We start from the raw sequence: 13,538 nt of genomic DNA, 5'->3' as shown, positions 1-13,538 counted from the left end.
GTTGCAGCAGCATAGTGTCAGTAGTGTCCTTGACAACCCTGCCAACCTTTGTATCGTCTGCAAACTTGGACATTAAGCCCGATATACCATCATCAATATCATTTATAAATACAGAAAACAATAATGCACCCAACACTGAGCCCTGAGGGACTCCACTAATAACATCAGTCCACGATGAGCAGTGTCCATTGATTACAACTCTCTGTTTTCTCCCCCTCAACCACCCCTTTATCCATAGCAGCAATTTGCCTCCAATGTCACACTGCTCCAATTTGTGTAGCAGTCTTCCATGTGCAACAGTATCAAAAGCCTTTCTAAGATCCAAGTATATAATATCAAAGTTATTCCCTGCATCCAGTTCTTTTGTGACTGCATCATAGTATCCAATCAAGTTGGTCAGGCAAGACTTCCCCTTAACAAAACCATGCTGTGTCTGAGCTATAACTGAAGCCTTGTCTAAATGATCCTGCAGTGCTTCTTTAACCAGTGCCTCCATTAATTTTCCTGGAACAGAAGTTAAGCTCACAGGTCTATAATTACTTGTGTCAGCCTTTGATCCTCCTTTGTGAATTGGGGTCACATTTGCACATTTCCAGTCTATGGGTACCTCCCCTGAGTCCAAGGAAGCTCTCATAATTATGGCTAAGGGTTTGCTTACTTCCTTTGCTGCCTCCTTTAATAAAACTGGATAGATCCCATCCACCCTGGGTGCCTTTCTTGTGTTTATCTTCAACAGTTTCTCCTCCACTTTACTCCCAGTTATTTCAAGATTCTGTAGCTTACTGCTAGAGTTGAATACACCTCTGGCATTCCCCTCGCTGAATAACTCCTCATGTGTGAATGTCGATGCAAAATATTCATTTAGTTTGTTAGCTACCTGAGCAGGATCATCAACACTTGACCCATCAATATCAAGTGGACCAATCTGATTCATCCCCTTCCTTCTAGAGTTTACATAAGTAAAGAACTCTTTGCTGTTTTTCTTTGCATCCCTTGCCAAGGATTTCTCGTAATCTGCCTTCGCCTGCCTAACCTCCTTTGTAACTTGGTTGCATATCAACTTGTATCTATCATAGGCTTCTGTGTCATGTGTTAATTTGTATGTATCCCATGCATTTTTCTTTTCTGCCATATGCCTCATTAGTTCATCTGACATCCATTTTGGCCTAAACCTTGAACAATATTTCTTAGTTGTTATGTAAAGCCTAGTAGCTTCCAAGATAAGTTCTTTGAATGCTTCCCATTTTGAATTTGCTGTTGGTAACATTATCAGTTGGTCCCACTGTATAGAATTTAAATACTGTCTCAGTCCATCGTAGTCGCCTTTACGGAAGCAATAACCTTTCCCTTTACCCCTAATGGTAGTTACCTCTTTGAGTAAATCCCACTTCAGCACACTGTGATCACTGCCACCTAGTGGTTCATTTATCTGCAGATTCTTAATGCATGAAGAATCACTGCTGATAATCAAATCAAGAGTATTACTCCCTCTAGTTGCCTCCCGAACATGCTGATGTAGAAAACAATCATCCAATAAATCCACAAAAGCCCTGCTAGTGTGTGAGTAACCAGCCCCCAAAATCCAGTCAATATCTGGGAAATTAAAATCTCCCATTATAAGACACTCTGATTTACTGGCCCACTCTATTTCCCTGTACAGTTCCTTATTATACTCATCAGAGTCATTAGGCCTATAGCACACTCCTACTCTCAATTTTGATCTCCCAATGTTTATGTCACACCAAACTGACTCCACACTGCACTGTCCAGCGATGTCGACTGGCTTCACTTCCTTGGTTTTTTTGTGTTTCTTAACTAATAGCATAACCCCTCCCCCCTTCCTATCCTGTCTATACTTTCTGTAGACGTTGTACTCCCCAAATTGCAGTTCCGCATCCCTTATATCTGTGTGACACCACGTCTCTGATATCCCAACAATATCTGCCTTCGATGTTTTGAGCAATACCTCAAATTCATCAAATTTATTTACTAAACTCCTAGCATTGGTGTACACGCAAGTATACCTGCACCTGTTTCTATTCTTAGCTACCCTAACACAACCCATGTGTTTACTTGTACCGCAATGGCTCCCAGCAGTCTCTGAAATACCATGCATCTTGTTTTTCAGGCTTCTGCTCATTCTAATAGAAGCAGTGCAAGAATCTCTTTCACCTCTGCCAGTGGCTACTGTCAATCTATTGGTCTTTGTCTCCCCCCAAGCTAGCAGTTTTCCGACCCACCTAACACTGCCTCGATAGAATCAGCAAATATTCTTGCACCCTTTCTATTTAAGTGTATCCCATCCCTGTAGAAGCAATCTCTCCTGTTAACAAGTACAGTCCAGGCTGGAAAAAATTCTACCCCTTGAGCCTTGCACAATCTTTCCAGGGCCGAATTGATCGACAAGGCTCTCATCATATACTCCCTCCTATCGTGTCTGGGCAGAATTGCAGACACTTTCAAATTCAATCCTAATTCTCGGCTTTTGTTCAACAGTGACCTGTACTTGTTAAGAATTGTAAAGACTACTCCAAGATATTTTAGTTCTGTTACCATTTTTATATTGGTTGTGTTAATTTTGATTTGTGAACGTCTTCTTATGTCCGAATTGCCTCTTAGAAGTATTTGTTTGGTTTTGTCAGGCGATATTTTGAGCATATACATTTGTGCCGATTCCTGCAGCTGCAGGAGGGCAGCATTTGATCTTTGCTCTACAACCACTTGCGTGTTGGCTTTTACAAGGAAAATCATGTCATCTACAAAGAGCAGGCTTTCCACGGGGCCCTGATCCAAGGCCAGAAATTCATCCAGAACAATGTCCAGAAGAAAGAGCCAAAAATTGAACCCTGCGGGCAGGGCACATCAATTCCTGGAACCCTGTGCGTACTGAGACACTTATGTCTGTAAGGTAGCTGTTTATTACCTTATAGAGGTTGTGTGGTGCATTTGCCTGGAGAAGTCTCCTAAGGACACTAGACCACCAGAGTGAGTCAAATGCTCCAGCAAAGTCAATACAGATGGCCAGCATATATTTCTCCTCTTAGGTTTTTAACTGTTGTCAGTAGGTGGTGGATGTCATCCTCTGTAGAGTTGCCCTGCTTAAATCCATACTGATTGTTGGAATGTAAACCTGCTTCTATGTAGTATTGAGCTAATCTGCTATGTATTAGTCTTTCATATATTTTCCTTAGTACAGGGAGTTGGGCTATTGGTCTATATGATTTGGGATTGGTAGGGGGTTTCTCAGGGCTTTTGAGAATTAGTCTTAACACAGCTTTTTTGCATATCTTTGTGATATACCTTCTGTCATACACTTATTATATAGTGCTATTAATTTGTCTGATGTTATTTCTGCTGGTTTTTTGATAATCTCAACCTCTAAGAGTCAAAACCTGGGCATTTATTGTTTTTGGTTTTGGATAGTGCTGTTTCTATATCTTGTACAGTAAACAGAGGTTCAGTATTGGTTGTTATTGTCATATTCAGTGTTTTATTTTATAATGGTGGGAGAATGATCCCCAATTTCAGTCTAAATAATATTATCTAGGATGTTATGTACAGGATCTGCCCAACACAGGGTTGGGATTCCATCTGGTTTGACAGTAGTTTCTAAGACATGGCATCTTGTTGGCCTCTTGTTGGTCACTATTCTGTAGACAACTCCCCAAGGGTTATGTTTCCAGTAGTTCCTACCAAGTGCCTCCAGCATTCCTTTTTCTTGTCTCTTATGAAGCCTGTATACTGATTCCTGAGAGATTCTGTATGAATCTCTCAGTGCATCCACCTCATTTTGGAGCTAGGTTGTTCTGGAATGTTCTCCAAGATGCTCTTTGGAAATTTCTCCTTCCCTGGTGCACCCATCTCCTGAGTATGGTCAGTTCAAGGCACCACCAGGGGAGTACCTGCTTCCTCGGTTTTTTCCGTGGAATAGACGGTTTGCTGTTTTTATTAAAATGTTTGTCATAGTCAGTGTTTGCTCGTCCAGGCTCGACCACTCATTTGCCAGTTTTTCAGCTCAGCCGCTGTATGTTCTGCAGAAATCTGCCAGTTTGCCTTTTTAAGGTTATATCTGTTGATATCCAACACCGAGTGTTGGGTTGTTTGTAATTGCCTGTTTAGTTTGAAGATGATGGCTCTATGATCTGATGTGGTCCAGACTGCCTGGACACACCAGTCTGTAATTTTATAAGCTATTGGATTGGTGGCAAGAGTAACAATAATGTCACTCTCCCACATGGTACTACTAAAAGTTAGGAGATTATTTGGTTGGTTTAGCACTTGAAAGGGTGAGGTCACTATATAGTCTGAAAGTATCTGGCCATTCTATGCCATAAGGCTGACAGGCAGTTGACATCAGCACACACTATGATATTTGTGGTAGGTAGCAAGTCTATGACTGCTTGTATGTATTCAATAGTTGGGTTTATATCTTCACCTGGTCTGCAATATAGTGAAATAATATAAAACTGCCTTACAGCATTGGTGATAAGGGCACACACAGCTACTGGTAATTGTGCAAAGTGTAAACTGTGTTAGTTGTCTGATGGCACCAGGGATTTCCCCCATCTTTGCATTGTATTCTTTGTGAGTGACACAAAATTCTGTGGAGGGCAGAGATTTAAAAAGTGTGTATGGAGTGGCCTGATGTGTAGCATTATGTTCTGTTGTTTCTCTGACCATTTAGCCATTGGCCTCTATTGGGGCCAACTGTTGAATACACATTGGCATGAGGAGGCAGGTCAGGCACCCAGGATATTATTTAAGTATTCTGGCAGGCTCCTCCACCTAAGTTCCAAGGATTTCAGTGGCAAGGCCTATAAAAAAAAAAAAGGGGGAGAGGGGTGTACACTAGAATTTGGCAGCATTGTTAAGGGGGTGTACTCGGTCGGTTTAGTGAGGGGTAGGCTGAAGCCTAGGGGGAAAACAGAAGGATAGGTAGGATAGAGTAAGCATCCCAAAGAGGTCAGTGGAGATGAGCCCCACCAGGCGAAGTATTGGGGGGAGACAGACACCTGTCTGTCTCCCTCCCCTGCTTGGGGATGGGGTTTTAAAAGGAACAGGGTGTGAGTATCCAGTTCAGATTGCCAATGGCATGTCCGCAGTAAAGGCACAGAATGTCTTCGTGTCGGTGACGGTTTTATTAGCATTAGTAGAGGCATACGATGCAAGAAAGCAAGCTTTAGCAGCATCGGTCAAAAAAAAAAACTCCCATTTCACCCCTCCATTCAATCCAAATGCCTGACCAGCTCAGCCTTAAATTTATTTAGTCTATCAACTTCCACAACAAAAGATTAAGTCTATCCATGAATCAACTACCCGCTGGCTAAAGGCAAATTTCCACACATCTATTCTACAATTGTCTTTCCTCAATTAGAATCTGTGTCCCCTCAGGTTCTTAATCTGGGCAAGATGAAGAATGAAATCAGCATTCAGCTTGCTCAACGCATTCAAGGCCTTATACACAACTCAATGAGATTACCTCACAGGTGCCTACTCTCCAGGTGCTGCAATTTGCAGAAGTAAAGCCTTTCTTGGTAAGAGCACCCCTTTGTTCTCCTCACCAATCTTGTTGTCCTTCTTTGTACTCTTTCTAGCAACTCTACATCCTTCCTAAAATGAGGCCTCCAGACCTGTACACAGTACTCTAGGTGTGGCCTGATCTTTTCCTTGTATAACCGGATAATCCGTGCTAGCAAAATTCCTATATAACATTGACAAGCCCATGACCTGCCTTGCCAGCCCATCTGCACTGCTCAATGAACTTCATATTCGACTGAACAATTTCCCCTGGGTCTTTTTAACTTTCCACTTCCCTGAGTGTAGTACCACCAGTTGGTACATTTCTCTTCGGTTATTGCTACCCATATGCAGTGCTTTGCATTTGTCAATGTTAAACTTCATTGCCACTTCTCAGCCCATTTGCCCAACTTATCTAGATCCAGTTGGAGTAGCATACTGTCTTTGCTGTCGTTAACAACCCTACCAACCTTGCTATCATCTGCAAACTTGGACCTGATATACCTTCATCAAACCTGATATACCTTCATCAATAACATTGATAAATATACAAAACAACAATGGGCCCAACAACGAATCCTGGGAAACTCCACTAATAACATTTGTCCATGAAGAGAATTGTCCACTGATTAACACTCTCTGTCGTCTCCCGCTCAACCATCCCTTTATCCACTTAGCAACTTACCCTTAATTCCATATCTCTCCAATTTGTACAGCAGTCTTCCCTGTGCAACAGTATCAAAACCTTTCCTGAAATCCAAGTGTATGATATTAAAATTATTTTTGGCATTCAGTTCCTTTCTGACCACATCATGGTATCCAATCAAATTGGTCAGACCAGACCTCCCTTTATCAAACCCATGCTATGTCTTAATTATTACTGCAGTCTTGTGTAAATGAACCTGCAATACTTCTTTAACCAGTGATTCCATTATTTTTCCCAGAACACAAGTTAAACTAACAGGTGTGTAGTTACTTGTATCACTCATTGAACCCCCTTTGTGAATTGGTGATTCATTTGCACACATCATTGCATTGACAAATGCAAAGGACTCCATATGGGTAGCAGTAACCTAAGAGAAATATACCAACTGTGTGGCACTACACCAACTTATTGTTCAAGATTTAGGCCTAAATGGATGTCAGATGAACTAATTAGACATGTGACAAAGAAGAAAAATGCATGGGATACATATAAATTAACATGTGACACAGAAGCTGGTCTGTAACCAAGTTACAAAGGAGGTTAGGCAGGCGAAGACAGATTACGAGAAACCTTTGGCAAAGGATGCTAAGAAAAACAGAAAAGAGTTCTTTACTCATATAAACTCTAGAAGGAAGGGGATAAATCAGATTGGTCCACTTGATATCGATGGTTCAACTGTTTATGATCCAGCTCAGGTAGCTAACAAACTAAATGAATATTTTGCATTGACATTCCCACATGAGGAGTTATTCAGCGATGGGAATGCCAGAGGTGTATTCAACTCTGGCAGTAAGCTAGATAATCTTGTAATAACTGAGAGTAAAGTGGAGGCTAAATTGTTCAAGATAAACACAAGAAATGCAGCTGGGGTGGATGGAATCTATCCAGTTATATTAAAGGAGGTGTCAAAGGAAGTAAGCAAACCCTTTGCCATAATTATGAGAGCTTCCCTGGACTCAGGGGAGGTACCCATGGAATGGAAATGTGCAAATGTGACCCCAATCTACAAAGGAGGATTAAAGGGAGACACAGGTAATTACAGACCTGTTAGTTTAACTTCTGTTCCAGGAAAATTAATGGAGGTTAATTAATGGAAATTAATGGAGACTGGTTAAAGAAGCATTGCAGGATCATCTAGATAAGACTTCAATTATAGTTCAGACACAGCATGGGTTTGTTAAGGGAAAGTCTTCTCTGACTAATCTGATTCGATATTATGGTGTAGTCACAAAGGAACTGGATGCAAAGAATAACTTTGATATCATATATTTAGATCTTAGAAAAGCCTTTGATACTGTTGCACATGGAAGACTGTTGCACAAATTGGAGTAGTGTGGCATTGGAGGCAAATTGCTGCTATAGATAAAGGAATGGTTGGGTGGGAGAAGAGAGAGAGAGTGGTAATCAATGGAGACTGCTCTTCATGGACTAATGTTATTAGAGGAGTCCCTCAGGGTTCAGTGTTGGGTCCATTGTTGTTTTATGTATTTATAAATGATATTGATGATGGTATATCAGGCTTAATGTCCAAGTGTGCAGACAATATAAAGGTTGGCAGGGTTATTAATGATACTACTGACAGTATGCTGCTGCAACAGGATCTAGAAAAGTTGAGCAGATGGGCTGAGAGGTGGCAAATGAAGTTTAACATTGACAAATGTAAAGTACTACATTTGAGAAACAGTAATCCCAGCGTAACATATCCACACTGTGGTACCACACTGACAGTGGTAGAGAATGAAAAGTACTGGGGGGGGGGGGGTAATTGTGCAGGCAGATATGAAGTTTTCTGAATAGTGCAGATGGCCTTCAAGAGTAGCTCATGGTGTCTTGTCAATGATATACAAGAATTTTTCTAGCAGGAATAAGGGGGTGATTATCCTCTTGTATAAGGCAATGGTCAGACCACACTTTGAGTACTGTATACAGGTCTGGAGGCCTCATTTTAAGAAGGATGTAGATCTCTTGGAATGAGTACAGAGAAGGGCAACAAGATTAGTGAATGGAACAAAGGGTTGCTCTTATGAAGAAAGGCTTAAATTTTGCAAATTACAGTGTGTGTGGATACTAGGCACCTGTGAGGTGATCTGATTGAGGTATATAAAGCCTTGAATTGTTTGAGCATGCTCAATGTGGATGGGATTCTTCCTCTTTCTCAGAATAATTGCCTGAGAGGGCATAAATTCGAATTGAGGAAAGACGGTTGTAGGATAGAAGTGCTGAAGTTTGCCTTTGGCCAGCGGGTGGTTGATTGCTGAACAAACTTCCATCTGCTGTTGGAGAAGTTGATAGGTGAAATAGATTCATTGACAAACATTTGGAGAGAGTGGATGGGAGAAATAAGGGTTTTTTTTTTTTTTTTTTATGTCTGATGCTATATAAGCTTGCTTTCTTGCATCATGTGTCTTTGCTAATGCTAATACTAACTCTGTGGTACTACTGCTACCCATATGGAGTACTTTGCATTTGTCAATGTTAAACTTCAGTTACCATTTCTCAGCCCTACAATAAACAACACCACCAATAAAACAACAATAGGCCTAGCACCGAATCCTGGGAGACTCCGCTAATAACATTATTATACATAGAGCAGTGTCCATTTATTACCATTCTCTGCCGTCACCCACTCAACCATCCCTTTATCCATTGCTGTAATGTGCCCTTAATCGCATACCTCTCCAATGTGTGCAGCAGTCTTCCATGTGCAACAGTATCAAAATCTTTCCTGAAATGCAACTATATGATATCAAAATTATTTTTTGCATTCAGTTCCTTTGTGACCACATCGTAGTATCTAATCAAATTGGTCGGACAAGACTTATCCTTAACAAATCCATGTTGTGTCTGCATATAGGTAGAAGTAACCCTAGAGAAATGTACCAACTGTGTGGTACTACACTTAAGGTGGTAGAAAATGAAAAAGACCTGGGCATAATTGTGCAGTCAGATATGAAGTTTTCTGAGCAGTGCAGACAGGCTGCTATGGCAGGTCATGGGATTTTGTCAATTATATATAGGAATTTTGCTAGCAGGGAAAAGGAGGTGATTGTCCCTCTGTATAAGACAATGGTCAGGCCACGCCTTGAGTACTGTGTACAGATCTGGAGGCCTCATTTTAGGGCCCGTCACCACCAAATAGGGATGCGGAAAGGTCACTGAATAACCACCGCATATTCCCAGAGCAAAATGACCTTAGTGGCTAATGCTCTTAAAAACCAAATAACAACAACAAATAACAGCCTCATTTTAGGAAGGATGTAGATTTGCTTGAGCATGTACAGAGAAGGGCAACAAGATTGATGAGGGGAATGAAGGGATCCTCTTACCAAGAGAGGCTTAAGTTCTGCAAATTGCAGTGGCTGGAGACTAGGCACCTGCGCTTAGTTTTGATTGAGGTGTATAAGGCCTTGAATGGGTTAAGCACGCTGAGTTCTGATGGGATTCTTCCACTTGTTCAGATTACGAACCTAAGGGGGCATAAATTCAAATTAAGAAAAGACATATGTAGAATAGATGTGCGGAAATTTGCCTTTAGCCAGCGGGTGGTTAATTGCTGGAACAAACTTCCATATGTCATTGTGGAAGTTGATAGGTTAAATAAATGTAAGGAGGAACTGGACAGGCATTTGGAGGGAATGGTGTGATTTTTTTTTTTGGCTGATGCTGCATAAGCTCATACAGTTGCTTTCTTGCATCACATGCCACTACTACTACTACCAACACTACTACTACTATTACTGCTGAATTACTCATTATTTTCCTCAGTACAGAAGTTACACTAACCGATCTATAATTATTTGTATCATCCTTTGAACCCCCTTTGTGAATTGGGGATACATTTGCACAACTCCAATTCAAAATCACTTAGCTCCCTGTTAGAGTTTAATAAACTTCTGGCATTGCCCTCCTTGAATAACTTCTCATATGTGAATATAGATGCGAAATATTCATTCAGTTTATCAGCTACTTGAGCATGATCATCAATAGTCAAACCATCTATGTTAAATGGACAAATCTGATTCATCCCCTTCCTTCTAGAGTTCACATAAGTAAAGAACTCTTTGTTGTTTTTCTTTGCGTCCTTTGCCAAAGATTTCTTGTAATCTACCTTTGCCTGCCTAACCTCCTTTGTGACTTGATTTCAGACTACGTTTTATCTGCCATAGGCTTCTGTGTCGCCTTATAATTTATATGCATCCCATGTATATTTTTTCTCTGCCATGAGCCTCATTAATTCATCCAACATCCATTAGGGCCTGAACCTAGAACGGTATTTCTTAGTTGGTATGAAAAGCCTAGTAACCTCCAAGATTAAGTCCATGAAGGCTTCCCATTTAGAATTCACCGTTGGTAACATCATCAGTTGATCTCACTGTATAGAATTTATAAACTGTGTGAGACCACTGTAGTCACCTTTACGAAAACAAAGGTGACTACAGTGGTCTCACACAGTAGTCACCTTTACGAAAACAAAGACCCTTTCCTTAACCCTTGATGTTGTAGTTACATCTTTTAGTAAATCCCATATCAGTACACTTCGATCACTGTCACCTAGCGGTTCCATTATCTGCAAAATTTTAATGCCTGAATAATCACTGCTGATAATCAGTTAAATCAGATACTCATTCTGGTTGCCCCTCGAACATGTTGCCGCAGAAAACAATACTCCAATAATCTTTCTAGCTTTTTTTTTTTTTTTTTTTTTTTATGAAAACCCCAAACACAAAAGGTATCAAAACCTATAGTACTTAGTACTGTGCATGGGTTGAAGGAGAAGTATGGGGGGAGGGTGATGCCGGAAACTTTGCTCCAGAGACTAAACACGGGTTTCACCACTTCAAGCCTCTAATAAGCAAAATGGTGGTATTTCACCGGTTGATGAAAGTCATCTACCACCTACCTTGTGAGTGACCAACCCACATGTTCCAGTTAATATCTGGAAAGTTAAAATCCCCATTACAGGACATTTTGATTTACTGTCCGATTCTATTTCTCTGCACAACTGTTCATTGTACTTATCAGAGTCATTAGGTCTATAACATTCTCCTATTCTCATTTTCCCTTTCCCAATGTTTATGTCATACCAAACAAATTCAACATTGCACTGTCCATCCATGTCAGCTGGATGCACTTCCTTAAATTTTCTCTGTTTCTTCACTAACAGTATAATCCCTTCTCCTTTCCTACCCTGTCTGTCCTTTCTGTACACATTGTACTCCCCAAATTCCAATTCTGTATTGCTTATATCTGTGTGACTCCAGTTCTCTTATATCCCAACAATAAAGGCCGCCGTAGCCTAGTGGTCAGGCGCGCGGGTGCATAAGTACACGTGCCTTGAGTGACCGGGGTTCAAGCCCGTGACTGCTGAATACGGTGCTGTTTCTTGTATTCTGTATATCTTGTGAACTCCTCTGACCGTTTGGTCGTCCCGGAGTATAAACAGAGAGAGAAAATATCCCAACAATATCTTCCTTTGATGTCTTGATCAGCAAGCACTTCAATTTCATCAGTTTTATTTATTATACTTCTAGCATTTGTGTACATGAAAATATACATGTACTTGTTCTTACTCTTAGTTACCCTAACACAGCCCATGTATTTACTTGTTAGCATTAGCATTAGCATTAGCATTAGTAGAGGCATTTGATGCAAGAAAGCAAGCTTATGCAGCATCAGCCAAAAAAAAAAAAAAAAAAAAAAAAAAAAAGTAACGTAAATAAATAAAAATAACCACTTCCACTTCACCCCTCTGTTCGTTCGAAATACCTGTCCAGCTGAGCCTTAAACTTATTTAGGCTATCAACTTCCACGACAAGGGATGGAAGTCTGTTGTTCCATGATGACTCCCAGCAGCTCTTGTAGTTCCCAGCAACTTGCTCTCTAGGCTGCTGCTCATTACAATAGGAGCAGTGCAAGAATCACTTTGGCCTCTGCCTGCAGCCACTGTTAGCCTTTTAGTCTGTGTATCTCCCCCACCCCAAGCTAGCAATTTTCCAACCTTCTAACACTGCCCCGATAGCATTAGCAAATATTCTTGCACCCTTTCTGTTTAAGTGTACCTCATCCCTGTAGAAGCAGTCTCTCCTGTTAGCAAGCACAGACCACTCTGAAAAAAATTCTACCCCGTGACCTTGCACAATGTCTCTAGGGTTGAATTTATCAACAAGGCTCTTATCATATACTTCTTCCTATCGTGTCTGGGCTTAATTGCAGACGCTTTTAAATTTAACCCTACCTCGCAACTTTTTTCCTGTAATTGACCTGTACTTGTTAAGTAAATCTGTAGATCTCTTACTCTTAAGGTCATTAGTGCCAACATGTTCAACAATATCACCTTTTGTGCCCTTAAAAGATATCTGCCCTACATCATCAACGTTTGCACCTGGCAGGCATACCCTGGTCTTGTTCCACCTATCAAATATACTTAAATAATAGATGCAAGAATATTTCTGATGGTATTGAGAAATAGGTTGGTCAGGGAAACAGCTAGATCTCGGGTTTGGGCGGATACAGAAACTAATAGTTTTAACGGCAGCTGTAAGCAGAGGCAAAATTGATTCTTGCAGTACTTCTATTTGGACATGCAGTATCTGGGAAGGCACGGTGACAGGGAAAATACAAGACGTGCCAGGAGTAATCATGAGATAAGCAGTTATATGGGCTGTGTTGCATATTTTGTAGTGTTTGCACTTATTGTTAAGACAGTCTATTAACATTACTGTCTTAACAATTAGTTCTTGTTAAGGTATTTCTATGTTCAACTAATTCCTTCTGATAATAATAGTTAATGAAGTTGTTAGTCATATTAATTCAAACGTGCTAGTTTCATTACGTTGGCTTTGATATTTATTTACAGAATTAACAATCTAATTTATGGAAATCGGAATGCGAAACATTCACAGGATAGTATGCGGAATGTCTGGTGGAGTGGATAGCAGTGTAACAGCATTATTACTTAAAAAAAAAGGTAAGTTCAGATATTTAAAAAATACTTATAGAAAAATTTTTGAAGCAGAAAAAGAATACCATAAAAAGATATATAGTAACTAATGCGATGAAATGAAATACTTTCTAAATCAATGGATATTTATTATTGACATATAATATACTCAACAGGCATATGCCCAGTTAAAGTGTATAACAGAGCAGAAAAATACATGAAGATACAAAGATTGTACATTAACATGTAAATAAATAGAAGAATACATACTATTTAATCATGATTTTCATCTTGAATCCAACCCAGCCAACCTGTTTCAGATAGTTCAGTGAAATTCTTTCCTGTCCACATTCATATTCACATCATACCTGTTCA

At 40.2% G+C, this 13,538-nt stretch overlaps 1 protein-coding gene across 1 annotated transcript in view; it reads left to right on the top strand.

Annotated features, from left to right (window-relative positions):
* The window catches only part of LOC150090459 (mitochondrial tRNA-specific 2-thiouridylase 1), a 190,487-nt gene that overhangs the window by 12,500 nt on the left and 164,449 nt on the right, over positions 1-13,538 (top strand). Inside the window, exon 2 of the mRNA XM_090390324.1 lies at positions 13,080-13,190. Within this exon, the coding sequence (XP_090246450.1) occupies positions 13,097-13,190 (94 nt within the window). The 5' untranslated portion in view covers positions 13,080-13,096. The remainder of the gene's footprint in view (positions 1-13,079; positions 13,191-13,538) is intronic.

Source organism: Mastigoproctus giganteus, chromosome 2, assembly GCF_048544385.1.
Source record: "Mastigoproctus giganteus isolate SK-2022 chromosome 2, ASM4854438v1, whole genome shotgun sequence".
NCBI classification, from domain to species: domain Eukaryota; kingdom Metazoa; phylum Arthropoda; class Arachnida; order Uropygi; family Thelyphonidae; genus Mastigoproctus; species Mastigoproctus giganteus.
Note: the sequence above shows the minus strand (reverse complement) of the source record. Positions and strands in the feature narration are given on the sequence as shown.